We start from the raw sequence: 18,892 nt of genomic DNA, 5'->3' as shown, positions 1-18,892 counted from the left end.
TTTTTTCTTTTTGCGGTATGCGGGCCTCTCACTGTTGTGGCCTCTCCCGTTGCGGAGCACAGGCTCCGGATGCGCAGGCCCAGCGGCCATGGCTCACGGGCCCAGCCGCTCCGCGGCATATGGGATCCTCCCAGACCGGGGCACGAACCCGTATCCCCTGCATCGGCAGGCGGACTCTCAACCACTGCGCCACCAGGGAGGCCCCAAAAATGGAACTTTTAAAACTTCTTCTAGAACTCCAGTTAACTTTAAAAAAAAAATGGTAACACCTGCATTTACTCTGAGGATCAAGGAGGATTCAGGGATGGTTATTCCACCCCTGGTGACTTTGGTACTTTATGTCTCTGAGAAAACAGTGCAGATTTGGCTCATCTTTTATTAACCTTTGAACCAACACATAATAATCAATACATTGTAACTGTTCATAATCCACATTAGATCTTAGGCTATTAATGCTTCTTCAGAGACTGTTGTCAAAATTTATTCCCAACATCAGAGTTGTATAATGGATCTGTGACAGAAGCAGTTTCCATGGGGGATCCCATCTCCAGCAGGGTTGTTCCAGCACATCTGTCTTTTAATCTGCACTGAAATAACAACTCTTAGTTGAATTTGCATTTGTCTTGTTTTAAACAGAAAACCAAATTTTTTTGCTAATAATATGGTTATCTTTACCTTGACCAAGGTATGTCTTTAGCATTTAGACCTCTTTTATTACTGTGAATGAGAACATCATTAGCACTAAAGCCAAATGGTATTGATAATTATTCATCTATATTTATAAGTCATTTTAAGTAATTCTGGCTAAATTAAATTTGTTCAGTTATTTGAGGTTACATTTTATAAGTCGTCTCAAATTTATCAGCTATTTGGGTCTATATCTTATTGCTAACTCACTTATTAGAATGTAGCTTCTTTTAAAATTAGATGTTCCATAGGAATTATAATAAATTTTTATCAACTAAAGTCAGACAGATTATCTAGTCATATCTACCTTTATTCTTTTTTCAGGCTAATGTTGCTTCCACATTAAATGTTGCAAAACTTTAGCATTTCACCTAGGAGTTAATTTTTGGTGAAAGGAGTTAAAACTGAGAGAAAATGAGATTTCTGCTATTAACATCTGTCTTAAAGTCTGACTGAATTATGTGGACTGGGAAGGCTCCTAGTAAAGTACATGCTGAGCTTATGAGGACAGAATGATAAGCAAGGAATGAACTCTCCTCACTTGTTTTGCTTCATTTCATCCCTTTCCTTTTAAGAAATATAGTTGGAACATACTTAGGAAAAAAAAAGTGAAAACCAACCATGATTTATTCTGTTTAAAGTACAGAAGTGAGAAAGTGTTGTCTGCCCTCCTCCAGCCCTTGGTTTATATCCTTCCAGGTTGTTTTCTTCTGCTTCTATCAATTAAAGACAGTATTTAAATTGGTGTTGGTTCTTTAGTGCGTGGGGTTAATATTCCGTTTGCGGTAATTTGTGTCCTTTTTGGAATATTTAGGATATAGTTAGATTTTTACCATTTTTTTAGAATATATCTTTCAATGGAATCAGCCTCCCGACTATTGTCGTAAGTTGAAAGCTTTCCCCTTGGCTCAGTAAAAAATGTTTCCAAGTGGGCAATATAATTATACTTAAAAAAAAAAAAAGATTTTTAGGTTAGAGTCCCAGTATGTATTGGGAACCCAAGCCAGCCCTGCTTTGGAATATATTTTTTCTCTGCACTGATGGAGACTTGGTACCTCATCCTGTGTATCTTCATGTTCAATAAGTGTGTGTTGGCTGGTTTTTAAATTAGTATTACAACCTAGTCTGTTACTCAGGTGCTCTCATCAGATGTTCCTTCAGGAACAGAAACTGAGGAGGAAGATGATGGCATGAATGACATGAATCAGGAGGTGATGTCACTAATATGGAGTGAAGACTTAAGGGTGCAGGATGTGCGAAGGCTTCTTCAGAGTGCGCATCCTGTCCGCGTCAACGTGGTGCAGTACCCAGAACTCAGTGACCATGAGTTCATTGAGGAAAAAGAGAACAGGTAAAGAAAAACATCAACTGCTGTAATTTAGGTAAAAATTTAAATAAAAAATTAAGTACTGCCTCATTTTGTTCAACTGTAAGAATAAGCATGACTGTAGCATTCACACCTCACAGAGTTTCTCTGGGAATCAAGTGGGTCATTTCTACACGGTGCTTAGAGCACTGCCCAGTACATAGTAAAGCTCAATGCAGTCAGCGATTATTATCAGAGTTCATTGATTGTATGACGCTGATTTTTTTTTGTACCTTTTACTATTTCTGAAATCAGATTATGTCTTTCAATCTGTAGGTGTTTGTAGGTGTTATGGTTTAAATGGCAGTGTTTTTTCTTTTTTAGTACCTCATGAAATAGTGCTGCATCTTAAAATCAATGGCATCTTAAATGGAAGGGGGGGCTATACTGTTTTTGTTTTCACTATTATAATTTTGTAGATTATGTGTAGTGTTTCTGCTAAACATGTTATGGAATGTAGTCTGCTGGCCTGATTCTAAATTTCCCTGATTTTAAATTAATGTGGGGCAGTGTTCCCAGAGAATCTTAGGACAGCAAAATTTTCCTCACCAATGAACTAGAAAGCAGCTATATATATTTACAGTTAGAGAGGGTGCTTGTGAATAACTTTGTCTGCAGAGAGAACTTCAGCCTCTAGTTAGCCTCAGAAGGAGGAGGGATATTTCTGTCTTCAGATATAACTTGTCTTAAGTGCTTCCTGGTTATGAATGCCCCTGCTTCCACAATTTCTGTTGGATGCCATTTATTTTAACATAGAAACAAATTCAAAAGTAGTGTATTAGTTTCAAAGTATAGCCTGTAGAAGCCATTTTAACCTTGAACATAGTTGACATATAGTGCTATTAGTCCTATAAGTCCTCACCATCAAGTAAATGAAACTCCTTCTGTGTTTCCTGGAGACACCACGAAATCCACTGACCTCCAAAACAGGGACTTCCTTTTTTACCTTGTGTGCACCCATGGAGGTGGCACTTGGGCTACATTCACAAAAAGGATGAGAGGAGGATCCCAGCTAAACTGATAACAGCACAGTGAGGAAACCCAACAAATGTGATACTTTCCTCTGAGAGGGTTAGCATCGTTTAGAGTAGAATTACAGGTTTTACTTTTTGAATACTTAGGGAGAGTTGGCTTGGTTTATAGAACAGCTGGTTTTAATTCAAAGCAAATATGAAACGGAAGAAAGAAATGTGTCTCCCCTTTAGAGTTTCTGATGGGAGTAAGAGTATTAGAATGAGAACAACCGTGTTTAGATGACTCACTCAGGACTTTGTATGGATTTACTTTGATGTGGCTTCATCTTACACAGCACTGCTGCTTTTGAAATACTTGCCTACAGATTACATTCCAGTTTTTTTTGTTTAAAATTTTTTCACATGTTGGTTTTAATTTTAATTATAGATTGCTCCAGTTGTGTCAGCGAACTATGGCTCTTCCAGTAGGACGGGGAATGTTTACCTTGTTTTCATACCATCCTGTTCCAACGGAGCCATTGCCTATTCCTAAGTTGAATTTGACAGGTATGTTAAATTCTGGGCTCAGTGAGAAAGGAAAATGGGTATATATTTAGTGGAGTTCTTTTGAGTCATTGTAGTTAAAACCAAAGAAATGCTCTATCCCCCGTGATTTTAAATATTGTTAATAGCTACTGTAGTGATTATTGTTAATAGCTACTGTAGTGTTTATCAAAGCTCAAATAGCAAATCAAATTAAACATTGAGGGAAGTAGAATATAGCCCATTACTAAATTTTGTTTTTAATGAGACCATTTCAAGATATAAAAAGGCACTTGGGGAAGTTTAGAAAGATACTATTGAATGGTGAGATTATTAAACTTTAAATAATCTTAAAGTCAATATGTAAAAATATTTAGTCTTAAAATGTCTTGTTATGTCTTAGTATGAATAGATGACGCTTGTACAAAAACAAGAAAATATACTAAGCAAAAAGACAAAATGGTCACTCATAGTAGTCCCAACTTGTTAGAGTTCACTAGTGTTAAATAACACTTTGGTTTGTTTATTTCCCAATTTTATTTCTCCATTTTATAATTTTATATTTGTTTATCAGAAAATTTAAACCTGTTTTAGAAATTGTTTTTAAAAATTTACTATATAGTGAGTGAGCATCCTTTTATATCTAGCATATATATGTGTACAATTATGTATATGTATTTTATACACATTTTTAATCAACAACTTCATTTTTATTTGCTCCAGAATATTTCGCTTAATGGAATATAGTTTATATAAACCACCTGGTATTTTTGGAAATTATTGTTTTTTGCCATTACAAACGTATTGTTGGGTTATATTTATCTTTTATCAACAAGATTTTAAGACTGATATAACATATTGTCAAATTTCCCTTCTGGTTGGTTACATGAGGTTTTACTTCTGCCAGATGTAAGTGTACTTATTTCCTAACGTTACTGATTATAATGGGTTTTATAGTGCACATCTACATGATCTGGTTTGAACATATACTAAATGTGACAGTTGTATACAGTTGAAATTGTTATTAAAAATCCCTTAAAGTATATAGTATATGTGACCCGTACAAAACGTTATGTATGATACATACAGTAGTGTATAGGATGTAGTATATGCAAATACCATTCCACCATATTTTAAGTTACATAATTTAAAAACCCAGGGTCCCACTGAGATTTGTAAAGAGCTTGTGTTTTTAGCAGCGTGCAGAAAATGAGATCGGCTAGTGAAGAACACATTCCCGTATCCTATATCACACCTTTTCTGGAGCCATAATCTCATTGACAGACACAGCAAACAGAGTTACCTTCAGTATTTTAATTGTTCTCTCTCTTAGAGATAAAACAGCTATGGCAGAATCAGACAATTAGTGAATATTGATGGAGGGTACTGTGTATAGGTGTTCATTTTATTAGTCTTTTAACTGAGTGTTTTCATATAAAAGGTTTGGGTTAAAAAGAAAATCTCATGCAAAATTGGCAAATGTTAAAATGTATTAAATCTGGGCGGTAATGCTTGGGTGGATGTTAAAAAGTAAATGCATGAATCATTGTCTCTTTTTTTCAGAATGCGTTTAAATTTGTATGATTTAAAATGTATTTATGACATTGATGCAAAGTTTTATTCTTTTAGTCATTCTGGTAGGACCCCCTCCCAGACCAGCCCCGCCCCCCACCAAAGATGATCTTGTTTTAATAATAAATTCATTTAGGAAAAAAATGTTCACTTGAAATAGTTCCTTAACGGACACTGGTTTGGCCTGTTGTGCTTTTGTATGTAATTATTCTTATTGAAGAAAACTTGCTTTACCCATTGCCTTTTATTTTCTCTTGTGTATAAAAATTATGTCTTATACATATGTTGAATTGTTGTTTTAGAAATTTTACTTGCTTTTTCATTGTTAATCTCTCTGCCCTTTTTGAGAAAGTAAAAATAAAACTCATGAACTTGTCACCAGTGTGGTGCTATCACAGACTAGCATTTGAGTTAGCTCTTAGGTACAGAAAGCAAATGGTGAATACAAATATATTTTATTTTATGCTTGTGTCTGTGTATGTGTGTGTATGGGTATATAGACTACAAAAAAGACACTGTGCATCTAATTAAAATTTACATAACTTTCAGAACTCCTGTAAAACCATATTTTCAAACCTCTAGCGAACTGTATAACTGTATGCAATACAGTAAGTCCCCTACATATGAACGAGTTCAGTTCCGAGAGCACGTCCATCAGTCCAATTTGTTTGTAAGTCCAACAAAGTTAGCCTAGCTAGATACCCAACTAACACAATTGGCTACACTGTACCAGCTACATCACTGCTGCTTTTACGCTTGCTTCTGGACATCCTGGGCTTGAAGATACCGTACTACTGTACTCTACACAGTACTGTACAGTAAAGTACACAAAAGCACAACCACTTGTAGAGGATGCACACACGTGACAACGTACACCAGACGCGTGAACTAACTTACGGGATTGGACACGTGAACATTTGCATCTTTGAAAGTTAGCAATGTGAAAGTTCGTATGTAAGGGACTTACTGTATTTAGAATATTTCTTTTAAATGGTCCTCCATGACTTGAGCTAATACAGAATATTAAACATATAGAGATAATTCAGTATTTGCGGGTACGCAGTGTAGTCAAAACACTCAAGGAAAGGCATTCAAAGAGAGCATAGCATCATGAACATGTAATTTATACTGTTCTTGAATAAGCTGACCACAGATGTAAACTCAGTGAATACTCTCTTATGGTTCAGTGGGTCACTCAAGTGTATAAAATGTGTTTTAATTAGGTATCTTTGAATGCAATTTGGCATTTTTACCAATAGCGTGTAGTTAGAGTTCTGTATCATATAGAGAGACGTATAGATAAGAGATAGAGCAAATTTATAAAGCTCCTTGTCTTTTTTAAAAATATAATCTTTCCGTAACGTCCAGAGAAAAAGATGGGATGGCATATTTGAAATTAACACTGTTGTCAATCACAGGTTGGCATTATTATTCATGTAGTTTGTGATGTTAATTTTCATTTTCTTTTTCGGTGAGCTTCCTGCTGTTTGAAAGACAGATTTCAAAGCAGTGGGTATCCTAATCAGATCTGTACACGGTTAAATTGGTATCAGTGATCTTATTATAGTCCCATATATTTTAGCAGAAAGGACAGTGAATTATTTTATACAGTTAAGGTTTTTCCACCTTGCATCAAGTTTGACTCCCATGTATAAAACTTTAAGTATGCGTAGTTACCTAACATCATTACAGGTATTATGGGGTTAGGGGTTTTGAATGTAGAAAAGTGATCTTTGTTCGCAAAGCATCTAAATGTAACAATTTTGGTTTCTGAAATTTTGTTCTCTCAATTTAAAATTTTGTTTGCCTGAATAGGGCGGGCACCCCCTCGGAACACAACAGTAGACCTGAACAGTGGCAACATCGATGTGCCTCCCAACATGACCAGCTGGGCCAGCTTCCATAATGGTGTGGCTGCCGGCCTGAAGATAGCCCCTGCCTCCCAGATCGACTCAGCCTGGATTGTCTACAATAAGCCCAAGCATGCCGAGTTAGCCAATGAGTATGCTGGCTTTCTCATGGCCCTGGGTCTGAATGGGCACCTTACCAAGCTGGCTACTCTCAATATCCATGACTACCTGACCAAGGTGAGAACTCGTGCTGCCAGCTCCTGGCCTTGTGCCTCCCCTGGGCTGTTACAGTAGCTCCTAGTTGTTCTGTTTGCTCTTCTTCAGTCTTGTACCTCTAAGAGCATTCTTCTCACAGCAGGCAGAGAAATCTTTCTAAAGTGTACATCGGAATATATCACTTCCCTGGTCAAACTGTTCAGTGATCTTCCATTGCTCTTAATGTACATTCTAGGAGCCTGTGTGATCCTACCCACTTCCCCGGCCTTACTTTGTGCTTCTCTTTTCCTCGCTCCCTATGCTCCAGCCATAGAGACTGCTTGTATTAGCTCCTTGGCAGACCAAACTCTTTCTTTTGGCGTCAACTTTTCCACTTCTATGCCATAAAAGTTCACGCATATGAAGTACACAGTTCAGTGGTTTTTATTATATTCACAGAGTTGTGCATCCATTACCACTGTTAATTTTAGAACATCTTCATCACCCCATGAAGGAGCCCCCTACCTAGGAGCAGTCACTCGCCGTTCCCCTTTCCCTCCGGCCCCTGGCAAACTGCTCATCTACTTGCTGTCTCTATGGATTTGCCTACTATGGACATTTCATATAAATGGAACCAAACAATATATGGTCTTTTATGACTGGCTTCTTTTGCTTACTGTAATGTTTTCAAAGTTTGTCTATATTGTACCATGTATTAGCACTTCGTTGCTTTTTATTGCTGAATAGATATTCATTGTATGGATATACTGTAGTTTATTTTTCCATTCATCAGTTGATGGCTACTTGAGTTATTACTACTTTTTGACTATTATGAATAATGCTACTGTGAACATTTATATACACATTTTTGTGTGGATGAATGTTTTCATTTCTCTTGGGTATATTGCTAGGAGTGGAATTGCTGCATCATATGGTATCTCTTTGTTTTAAAGTTTGAAGAACTACCATATTGTTTTCCGGAGTGGCTGCACCATTTTGTAATCCCACCAGCAATACATAAGGGTTCCAGTTTCTCTGCTCTCTTGCCAACGCTTGTTATTATCTGTCTTTTTAATTATAGTCATCTTAGTAGGTGTGAAGTAATATCTCTGTGGTTTTGATTTGCATTTATTTCCCTGATGGCTAATGATATTGAACATCTTTACATGTGCTTATTGGTCATTTGTATATCATCTTTGGAGAAATATCTATTCAAATCCTTTGCTTATTTTCTAATTGGCTGTCTTTGTTGTTGAGTTGTAAGAGTTCCTTATGTAATCTGAATACCAGTCCATTAACAGATACATGATTTGCAAAAATTTTCTGCTGTCGTGTTGTCTTTTGACTTTCTGATGGTGTCTTGGAAGCACAAAAGTTTTAAATTTTGATGAAGTCCAATTCATCTACTGTTTTTTTGGTTACTGTGCATTTGATGTCGTATCTAAGAAGTTACTGCCTAGCACAAGATCACTTGGATTTATATCTATTACATAGATTTACACCTATGTTTTCTTCTAAGAGTTTTTTTTTTTTTTACTTTTAGTTACATCTTACTTGAAGTTAATTTTTATGTATGATGTCAGGAAGGGGTCCAATTTCATTCTTTTGCAAGTGGCTGTATAGTTATCACAGCATCGTTTTTTGAAAAAACTCTTCTTTTCCCATTGAATTGTCTTGGCACCCTTGTAGTCAATTGAATATCAGTGTGAGGGTTTTTGTTTTTAATCATCTCAGCGTCATTTACATGTTTTCCCCTCACCTGTCATCATTCTCTCTCACTTTGTAAATTTGAGTGCCCTCCCTTCTTACCACTTTGCCTGGCTAATTTGTACTCATTCTATTGTAAATTTTACTTTTTATAGATTCTTAATAATTCTCCAGTCCCTTCTAATCTAAAGTAGGCTCTGTTAAAATACTCTTTTATAATCTTTACACTTTTTCATTTGATGAGTTTTCAATAATACGTATTTTTTAGTTTAACACTTTCCCTTCCCCAAGGGCACTAGCTTCATCAGAACAAGGACCCTGTCTGTTTAGTTTGCTTGTGTATTTTTGGAGCTTCTCACTGTGCCTGTCACAGTACTGGCAGGCAGTATTTTATTTAAAACTACATATTTGTTTTGGTAGTGACTTAAGTCTCATTCTGTTTTCTGTCTTAGGGTCATGAGATGACAAGCATTGGACTGCTCCTTGGTGTTTCAGCTGCTAAACTAGGCACCATGGATATGTCGATTACACGGCTTCTTAGCATCCACATTCCTGCTCTCCTGCCCCCAACGTCCACAGAGCTTGATGTTCCTCACAACGTCCAAGTGGCTGCAGTGGTTGGCATCGGCCTTGTTTATCAAGGGACAGCTCATAGGCATACCGCAGAAGTCTTGTTGGCTGAAATAGGTATGGCATTAATAGTGCTGTGGTTTCGTAAGTGTATTTTTACCATTCCACAGGACCCAAAGTAAAAATGATAGTAAGATTATAAAAATTAAGGAAAAAATAGTAGCTTTTGTGAGCACAGAATGAGCTATACTAATAAAGAAAAAAACTACAAAGTAATGTTTTCCAAGGCTGATGTTACTATGCAGGTTATTGGTCTGCATACTTACTTGGCTAGCCCATTATTGAGCTCCAGTGGTCCCATTTCACGAGGTAGCCTGAGGTCTTAATCGCGTGCGAGCATGCTGCCTATCCTGCTCTGTCTTTGCCAGGCAATGTCTAGCAATGGTCTACACTTAAAATTCAGAGTTGATTGTTTTGATCCCTACAAGCACAATGTTTATTCTTTCGGACAACAACACTTCTAACAAAATGCAAGTGATTGATTCCGGCTTTCCTCTATACGCTGGTGGGTATGTTCATGATAAAAGGCATTTTTTATGTTTTCTCCGAAGTCTACATTTTTTGGAAACATGTCTTACGTGTTATCATCTTTTTCTGAGAAATGGAAATGCTATTAGCATTATTGGTATGTTCAGTAATTTAGATACATACTTGCATGTCTTGTTGTGTCCTATTCAGGATCTTTCTACATATGTTTCAGGATAGCCACAAAATTGGCCCGGGCATCTCTGCTTCAGGCCGTAGATCTATGGTCTGCTGCTCAGACTCTGCTCCAAATGCCTTATTCTGGGACCCAGCCTTCTTTTATGGTGATAACAGAAGGGCAAGAGGGAGAACCAAATAATGGAAGCGCATTTTAGGCCTTTGCTTACCTTGAGCCAGCCAGGATCCTAGTTCAAAGCCGGTCACACGTTCAGGTACAGAGGAAACTCTGTCAGGAGTGTGGATGTATTTATAACTGGCACTGTAGGGCAGTGAAGAATTGGAGTCAACAATGTAGTCAACTACAGTGATGAAATATTCACAAAGCTAAAATTTTCCTGTCAGCAAAATATGTAATAGCATAAGTGATTGGTCTGAGAAACACTTCTTCAGAAGATACTCAGGATTGGCTTTTAAAGCTTGTTCATCTGCAAGGTAATTAACATTCTTTGGCTGTATCATAATGATATCTAATGGTGCCAACATTATACATATCTCACAGCCATAGTACACCTCTTTCATATTGTATACAGAAGATTTCATCTGGATTCATATGCGTATGCTCTTTTGTATAATTACAGTCAGAATGTACGTACTGTTTTTGTACTGCCCTTTTCATATATCATTGTCATAAATGGCTTTTAAAATTAATTTTATATTGTGGAATAGCTCACTGAGTTGGTTTTCTATAAATTGCCTAATCATTGTCTTATTTTCAGGACTTTTACTTGGTTTTTAACTCTTTGCTAATTAAGCAATAAACATTACACTGATTACTTGTGTATAATTTTTCTTTCTTTTTAAAAAAGTTTTTTTCCTGGGGATGAAATTCCAGGAATGTGAACTTTTTTTTGGTGGAAGGGGTCTTTATATATAATACATTTTGCTGCCCTAAAAGGGGTGGAGTTAGAATTAGGGGGTACTTTTTAAAGTATGAATTTTGCATCCAGTCAAACTTAGAGCATCGATACAGAGAAATTCTATCATAGTAAGGCTCAGTATTATATAGATTCAAAATAAGTGTCTGGATGCATAATATTTAACATTCTTAAAAACTTACAAGGGAAGTGTCCTTCCTGTTCCTTATCAGTATTTGAACATGTTTTTACCACATCTGAATAGATTTGAAGCTAACAAAACAAGAACAAAAGGAAAGAAATTACAAATTGAAGCTTTTTTGAGCATCCATCCCCTTTAAAAAATTTTGGTAACTTTTTTTTTTTATTATAAGACTCAAGGTTTGATAGTATTTTAAAGCGATTGCTTTCAGATTGGCAAATTAGAAGAACCATGTTTGGGGTTTATTTTGTGGTAAACTGATAGTTGTGGACACCATTTGTGATAACGTCAGATCTTTCTTAGTGGGGTTATATTGAATCCATAGTTCTTATGCAACTTACTAGAAAGTTAACTCTAAAACTTTTACGAGTTAGGATTTTAAGAGGCCAGTTTGAATTGTGTTACTTTCTGTTTTATAGGACGGCCCCCTGGTCCTGAAATGGAATACTGCACGGACAGAGAGTCTTACTCTTTGGCTGCTGGCTTGGCTCTGGGCATGGTTTGCTTGGGGGTAAGCAGAGTCTGTGCCTGCAGATGCTTCAGTTACAAATTCTGCTTGTTGAGACAAGTAGCCTTGACAGTTTACTCTGAATACTACTCTGCCTTACTGTGACTTAACTTGCTGTGATCCTCAGCTCTTTCTTCTTTCTGGATATTTTTCAAAGTGCCAGATTTGGGAATGGAGAGAAATTGTAGTGAAGAATGGGGCTTTGGGGCTTCCCTGGTGGCGCAGTGGTTGAGAGTCCGCCTGCCGATGCAGGGGACACGGGTTCGTGCCCCGATCCTGGAAGATCCCACATGCCGCGGAGCGGCTGGGCCCGCGAGCCATGGCCGCGGAGCCTGTGTGTCCGGAGCCTGTGCTCCGCAACGGGAGAGGCCACAGCAGTGAGAGGCCCGCGTACAGCAAAAAAAAAAAAAAAAAAAAAAGAATGGGGCTTTAAGGTTTCTTCCCCCCGGCTTAGATATAAGTGTTCATGAATGAACTAAGTGAATGAAGTTTCTCGAAAAGCGCTCAAGACATAAGATGAAGAAATGACAGTTCACTCAGTAAGAAAACAGAAAAAAGTGAAAATGGGTGTGTGATGGGGAGCCTTAAGAGTCTGTAGGACTAGAGATAAACCAGAATTCTCTTTTGGTGCCCTGGTGTTCACTAGGTATCCCAGAACGTTGCCACAATGGCAGCTGCTTTGTGACAGAATGCAGTATCATTCTGACTCCCCATCTTTAACCCCATCCAGTAGACGTAGTGTAGGGTTACCAGAGACATTAAATGACTATGTCAGCTGGAATGTGGGGCCTTTGAAGAACCACCAATACAGTATTATACTGAAACTGAATTATATAAAGAAAGTCGAGGGCCTCCCTGGTGGCGCAGTGGTTGAGAGTCCGCCTGCCGATGCAGGGGATACGGGTTCGCGCCCCGGTCTGGGAGGATCCCATATGCCGCGGAGCGGCTGGGCCCGTGAGCCATGGCCGCTGAGCCTGCGCGTCCGGAGCCTGCGCGTCCGGAGCCTGTGCTCCGCAACGGGGGAGGCCACAACAGTGAGAAGCCCGCATACTGAAAAAAAAAAAAAAAAAAAAAAAGAAAGTCGACTGTCATTTAGGCTTTTGACTCTTCACATTTGACACATGAACTAAAGAGGCAGATAAAACAATGGAAAAGCATCATACTGGGAACTGGGACGTGAATTCTGGTCCTGACCAGTGAGTCCTGACATCATTTAACTACAGTATTTTCTAGTAGTTAAGCAGCTCGATAGACTGTGGAACCAGACTGCCTTGTTTTATATCCACTGCTGCTCCTTACTAGCTTATGTAACCTGGGGCGTAATCTCTTTGTGCCTCCCTTTCCTCACCTGTAAAATAGTAGCTATTTGATCGAATTGTCATATTAAATAAGTTAATCCATGTTAAACATACAGAATCATGCCTGGAAGAGCATTAAGCGTTCAGTAAGTTATTATTATGGTTATTATTGCTGGAATAGTTCATAGGCACAATAACGAAAGGATTCAGGTGTTCATAGTTCAGGTTTCATTTACCTACCTAATATTTTCTTTAACTGTTAATGCAGTTAACTGTATTTTGAAGCCTTTATGTATTTTATGAGATGAAAGTATTAACTTGCCTGTGTATGTATTATAATTTTTAATGTGAATTATTATTATTTTTTTTAAATTAATTTATTTATTTGGGGCTGTGTTGGGTCTTCATTTCTGTGCGAGGGCTTTCTCTAGTTGTGGCAAGTGGGGGCCACTCTTCATCGCAGTGCGCGGGCCTCTCACTATCGTGGCCTCTCTTGTTGCGGAGCACAGGCTCCAGACGCGCAGGCTCAGCAGTCGTGGCTGACGGGCTTAGCCGCTCCGTGGCATGTGGGATCTTCCCGGACCAAGGCTCGAACCCATGTCCCCTGCATTAGCAGGCAGACTCTCAACCACTGCGCCACCAGGGAAGCCCTAATGTGAATTATTAACAGACTGAGTTATGAGATTTTAATGGATAAAAAACCCAGAAGGCTGGCTTTGAAGTTAGTTTATTGTTTTCTTTGTTATGGGTATGTGTCATGGATCTTATTCTGTAAAATTTCCTTTCCCTTGTCTGTTACTTCGTTTACAGCATGGCAGTAATTTGATAGGTATGTCTGATCTCAATGTGCCCGAGCAGCTTTACCAGTACATGGTTGGAGGCCATAGGCGCTTTCAAGCAGGGATGCACAGGGAGAAACATAAATCTCCAAGTTATCAAATCAAAGTAAGTCCAAATCAAGCAACAGATCAAACTTCTGGAAGCTAAGAAGTTAATTTGAAAATAGTAGTTTTCATACCAACATGTGTAAATATGTTAATTTTAAGCATAGGTTAGTATTCAGAAGAATTTTGTAATAATTCAGAGCTCTTTTACACAAACTTTTCTTTTGATAGGAAGGAGATACCATAAATGTGGATGTAACTTGTCCAGGTGCCACTCTCGCTTTGGCCATGATCTACTTAAAAACCAATAACAGGTACCGCATCTCCTCACCCCATCCCTTGCAATGACCATGTGACTCCCTTTCTGACCTCAGCAGTAAAACTAAATTATCTTACTGTGTTTACCTCTCCTGTGCTAGATGAGCCTGATTTTAGTGCTCTCAGATACTACAAGTTATATAGAGTTTTATCTAGAAATAATACATTTGGTTATTTTAATGATATTTGATAATACAGTTGTCAGTTTCTATTCACTTTTATTTTATAGTTGATGTCACTGACAATCAAACAATGTCTAAATTCCTTTTCATTAATTTTGCTTGTTATGAGGCCTGGGTAAATCAGAAATACTTAGCATTATTATATTCTTGGTTACCATTCATAAAAATGGTTTCTGCTTAGTTCGAGAGCTTTCCTAATAGCTATTCCTTCTGCCTCCCCAAGCCCCGTAATTAGTGCTGACACTTGAAAGTAGATGTTTGGTGTTTATTCTTTTACATTTTGTATAGAAGAGTAAGTTGGGTTTTAAGTCTTTTAATTTAGAAAACATTCTAAGATTAAAGAAATTTTTCAATGTTGTAAATTCCTTTTTTAGACAAAGTGAATGTTTGCAAAATTAACAAAGTTGTTAAAAACAGGTTTAATCATCTACTTTTTGGATGAAAGTATATGACATTGCTTTCTTGGCACTGGAGATGTTTCATTTAACAAAAGAAAGCTAAAAATATCTGCCCTTAGGAAACTTATAGTAAGAAATACATACATACTAAGTATTACGTTGGAGGACGTGAAGTACTATGGGAAAAAGTAGGACAGTGGTTGGAGTGGAAAGAAAATTCTTGAAATCTGTCTTGTGGTCTTGATGATCTTATTCTCTTCTTGAGCAATAACGCTTCCTGGTATCCACCACCAACAGATCCATTGCAGATTGGCTCCGAGCTCCCGACACGATGTATTTGCTGGACTTTGTGAAGCCAGAATTTCTCTTACTTAGGGTATGGTACTTGGCAATTTTTAATTTCTGTTAACATGAGGAGTCTATAAAATATCTCCACCAGGGAGCTTTACTGTTAATCCATCATGTGTATATATAATTGGTAGTGTTCTTTTGAAATTTCCCAAATATAACTGTAGGAATTGCCAGGAAAGACAATCACCTTGATATATAATACTTGGAGTGACATTTTAACTTGTCACGTTATTATTCAAAACTTCCTAATAAGTAACAAGACACTGGGGCTTCATTACTACTTTATTTTACGTTCTTTCATTATTATTAAGAATGAAATAATACTATTAAGGGTATAATTAGTTACAGTAACTGACATAAATTTGATTCACATTTTCCCTTTTCTACAATGTTTATGCTTTTAGCATATGAAAGGCTTTAAATTATATAGACAGATCTAGGTATGATTCTTTTCTTTATGATTTTTCTTCTATGGAGCAGGTTTTAAAAACTTCTCTCCAACTCCTCTAAACTTCAGTGATGATCAAATCAATTTGAGATTTTTTTGAGATAAATGTAAATCTTCAGTTTATTTTAATGAGTGGCTTAGGTTGATACTATATACTTTGTTTTTCAAATTTTTCATCAGTTGGGAACTAATTCTCAAATTGTTCTGTTAACAGTATTATCATTGTTACAAAATCTATGAACTTTGCCTGCTGTAATTAATTTTTCTGTATTGCATTTTTTAAGACACTTGCTCGATGCCTGATTTTGTGGGATGATATTTTACCAAATTCCAAGTGGGTTGATAGCAACGTTCCTCAAGTACGTATGTATAATAAATATTATTATATCTTTAATCACATAAAATTATGATTTCCTGTGGGATTTTCTAAAACCCTATAAAACACTTTTTCTTTTGAAGGCAATAGTGCTGGTTATGATTACTATATTTCTTGAAAACGTAGGAACTGTTATTTTAAGATTGTATGCTGAGCACAGACCACAGCCTTCCTTTTTCGGTTACAGAGCACTAGAAATGCTGATTTTTAAAAATTAAATGTATCAAAGAACTCTAAAAAAGTATTTTTGACATTTTTATCCTAAATAAGGATACATTTATCCAAAATACTGTTATACTTTGTGACAATTTTTTATCTTGTATGTAAGAAGTTGTTTTAATTACTTTATGGCATATTTATGCAATAAGCCAAATAATTAAAAATAAGCAGACTCTTTTGTAAAAACTCCAAATCAAATATTGTAAGTATTGTAACTAAATATTGCCCTTTAATTAACTGTCCATGTCCTCGGTACCTTTTTATTTAGAAAATAAATCTGTTTATCCTTTAGAATGCTAGAGTGCTCCCTCCAATGTTTTAATAAGAAAAGTTCAAAATAAAGGCTGAAAGAACTTTATACAAACACCCATACAACCAATTAGATTCTACAATTAATATTTTACTGTATAAACTTGTTTAATCACATATCTATCCATTTATCTCTTCCTCTATCCAACCCATTATTTTTTTGATGAATTTCAAAGTTAGTTACAGATAGTCATACACTTTTCCCTAAGTACTTCAGCATGTGTATTATTAACTAGAGTTCAGTATTTACCTCTTTTCTTTTCCTTTTAAGGTAAAATTTGTATATGATGAACTGCACAAATTTTAATTATACTATTTGATACAATTCAACTAATGTATAAGTTCATGGAAACAAACCTTTATCAAAATGGCCACAAGTTCCCTTCCTACTCAGTCTGTGCACTCACTCCCCATCCCCAAGACAACCAATTTTCTGATTTTTTTCTCCAAAATATATTACTTTGCCCGATATAGAACTTTATATTAATGGAATCACAATGTATACCCTTTTGTTTAAGACTTCTTTCACTCAGCAGGATTTTGAGACACCATTGAGTATATGAGTAGTTCAAACTTTTTATTGTTAAGTAGTATCCCATTGTATGAATAAACCACAGTTTTTTTTTTCATTCTCTTTTGTTGGATGCCTGGGCTCGTTCCAGGTTTTGGTACCGTAAATATTCTTATGCAAATATACATGTGGATTTATGTTTTAGTTTCTCTTGAGTAAATACTTAGGATTGGAATTACTGAGGCATAGAGTAGCTTTAGAGTATGTTTAGTTTTATAAGGACTGGTAAACGTTTTTCCAAAGACGTTGCACCATTTTACTCTTGGACCAACAGTGTATGAGAATGCTGGCTGTTGCATGTCCTGCAGCTGCGGCACATCTTGCAAGTATTTGGTGGTGTTAGTCTTTTTAATTTTAGCTCTGCTGGTCAATATGTAATGATAACTTATTGTAGTTTCAATTTGCATGTTGAGAACGTTTTCATTTGCTTATTGCTTCTTCATATATCTTTTTTTAATGAAATGTCTATTTATATCTTTTGCCCATTAAAAAAAATTTTGTATTGTTTATCTTTTTATTACTGAGATGCTAGAATTTTTTATATATTCTGGAAACCTATCCTTTGTCAGATAAATGTTTTGCAAATATCCCTCCTAATCTGACTTGCCCATTCATTTTTTTAGTACTATTTTTGATGAGTAGAAAATTTTAAAAATGTGATAATGTCTAATTTATCAACTTTCAATTTTATGGTTGTTTTTTGTGTCCTATGGAAAAAATATTTGCCTAGCCTGAAGATTTATTTTTTTCTAAAAGCCCTGATGTTTTAGCTTTTATGTATAATTACGTAATTCATCTCAAAGTAATTTCGTTTATGGTACGAGGATAAGGGTTAAGGTTTTCATTTTAAAAAATATAGATACTTAGTTGTGCCAACACTGTTTGTTAAAAACACCTTCTCTTTATTGTATTCCTGTGCCTCCTTTGTCAAAAATTAGATGACTGGTCTTTTTTTTTTTTTTTTTAACATCTTTATTGGAGTATAACTGCTTTACAATGGTGTGTTAGTTTCTGCTTTATAACAAAGTGAATCAGTTATACATATACATATATCTCCATATCTCTTCCCTTTTGTGTCTCCCTCCTTCCCACCCTCCCTATCCCACCCCTCTAGGTGGTCACAAACCACCGAGCTGATCTCCCTGTGCTATGCGGCTGCTTCCCACTAGCTATCTGTTTTACGTTTGGTAGTGTATATATGAGATGACTGGTCTTTTATTCTTTTTCTGTCTTTTCTACAGATTGCAAGTTTCTATTGATTTATCTTTCTGTTCATTCACTCTTCAGGCATTTTATTTTCCTATTAAGTACATGAAGTGAATTTTAAAATTACATTTACTGTACTTTTTAGTTGTTTTTCCTTTTTTTTTTTAATAATTTCTACTTTTTTTGATGAGATTTTCTGTGTTTTCACTCATTATGGGCATACTGTCCTTCTAGTTAGAAGAGCTGCTTTAAAATCCTTCTCCTCTAATGCCAACAGTGTGGTCATTTCAGGATTGTTTTCCATGGTCTTTTCTCCTGAGAATATGTTGCATTTCTTGTTCTTATGTTAAGTAATTTTGATTTGTATCTGGGACATTGTGCATGTTGTCTTTGAGTTTCTGTTGTATTCCTCTAAAGAGTGTTTATACATATGTACATACATACATATCTCTGTGTGTGTATTTGTGTACACACTCACACACACACACACACACACAAATACATTTTGTTTTAAAGCAGGCAGTTAATTTACTTGTAATCAGATGTCAAACCCTGTCTCT

At 36.4% G+C, this 18,892-nt stretch overlaps 1 protein-coding gene across 2 annotated transcripts in view; it reads left to right on the top strand.

The window, feature by feature from the left end:
- ANAPC1 (anaphase promoting complex subunit 1) overlaps positions 1 to 18,892 on the top strand; it is a 100,380-nt gene that overhangs the window by 45,357 nt on the left and 36,131 nt on the right. For both annotated transcript variants that reach the window (XM_060117038.1, XM_060117037.1), the window contains exons 26-34: positions 1,824 to 2,038; positions 3,455 to 3,573; positions 6,937 to 7,208; positions 9,326 to 9,560; positions 11,684 to 11,775; positions 13,881 to 14,015; positions 14,186 to 14,268; positions 15,150 to 15,228; positions 15,936 to 16,010. In XM_060117038.1, coding sequence (XP_059973021.1) covers positions 1,824 to 2,038; positions 3,455 to 3,573; positions 6,937 to 7,208; positions 9,326 to 9,560; positions 11,684 to 11,775; positions 13,881 to 14,015; positions 14,186 to 14,268; positions 15,150 to 15,228; positions 15,936 to 16,010 — 1,305 coding nt within the window. The remainder of the gene's footprint in view (positions 1 to 1,823; positions 2,039 to 3,454; positions 3,574 to 6,936; positions 7,209 to 9,325; positions 9,561 to 11,683; positions 11,776 to 13,880; positions 14,016 to 14,185; positions 14,269 to 15,149; positions 15,229 to 15,935; positions 16,011 to 18,892) is intronic.

The sequence above is a fragment of the Mesoplodon densirostris genome, chromosome 14 (genome assembly GCF_025265405.1).
Source record: "Mesoplodon densirostris isolate mMesDen1 chromosome 14, mMesDen1 primary haplotype, whole genome shotgun sequence".
NCBI lineage: Eukaryota > Metazoa > Chordata > Mammalia > Artiodactyla > Ziphiidae > Mesoplodon > Mesoplodon densirostris.
This window is presented reverse-complemented; position numbering and strand designations above follow the sequence as displayed.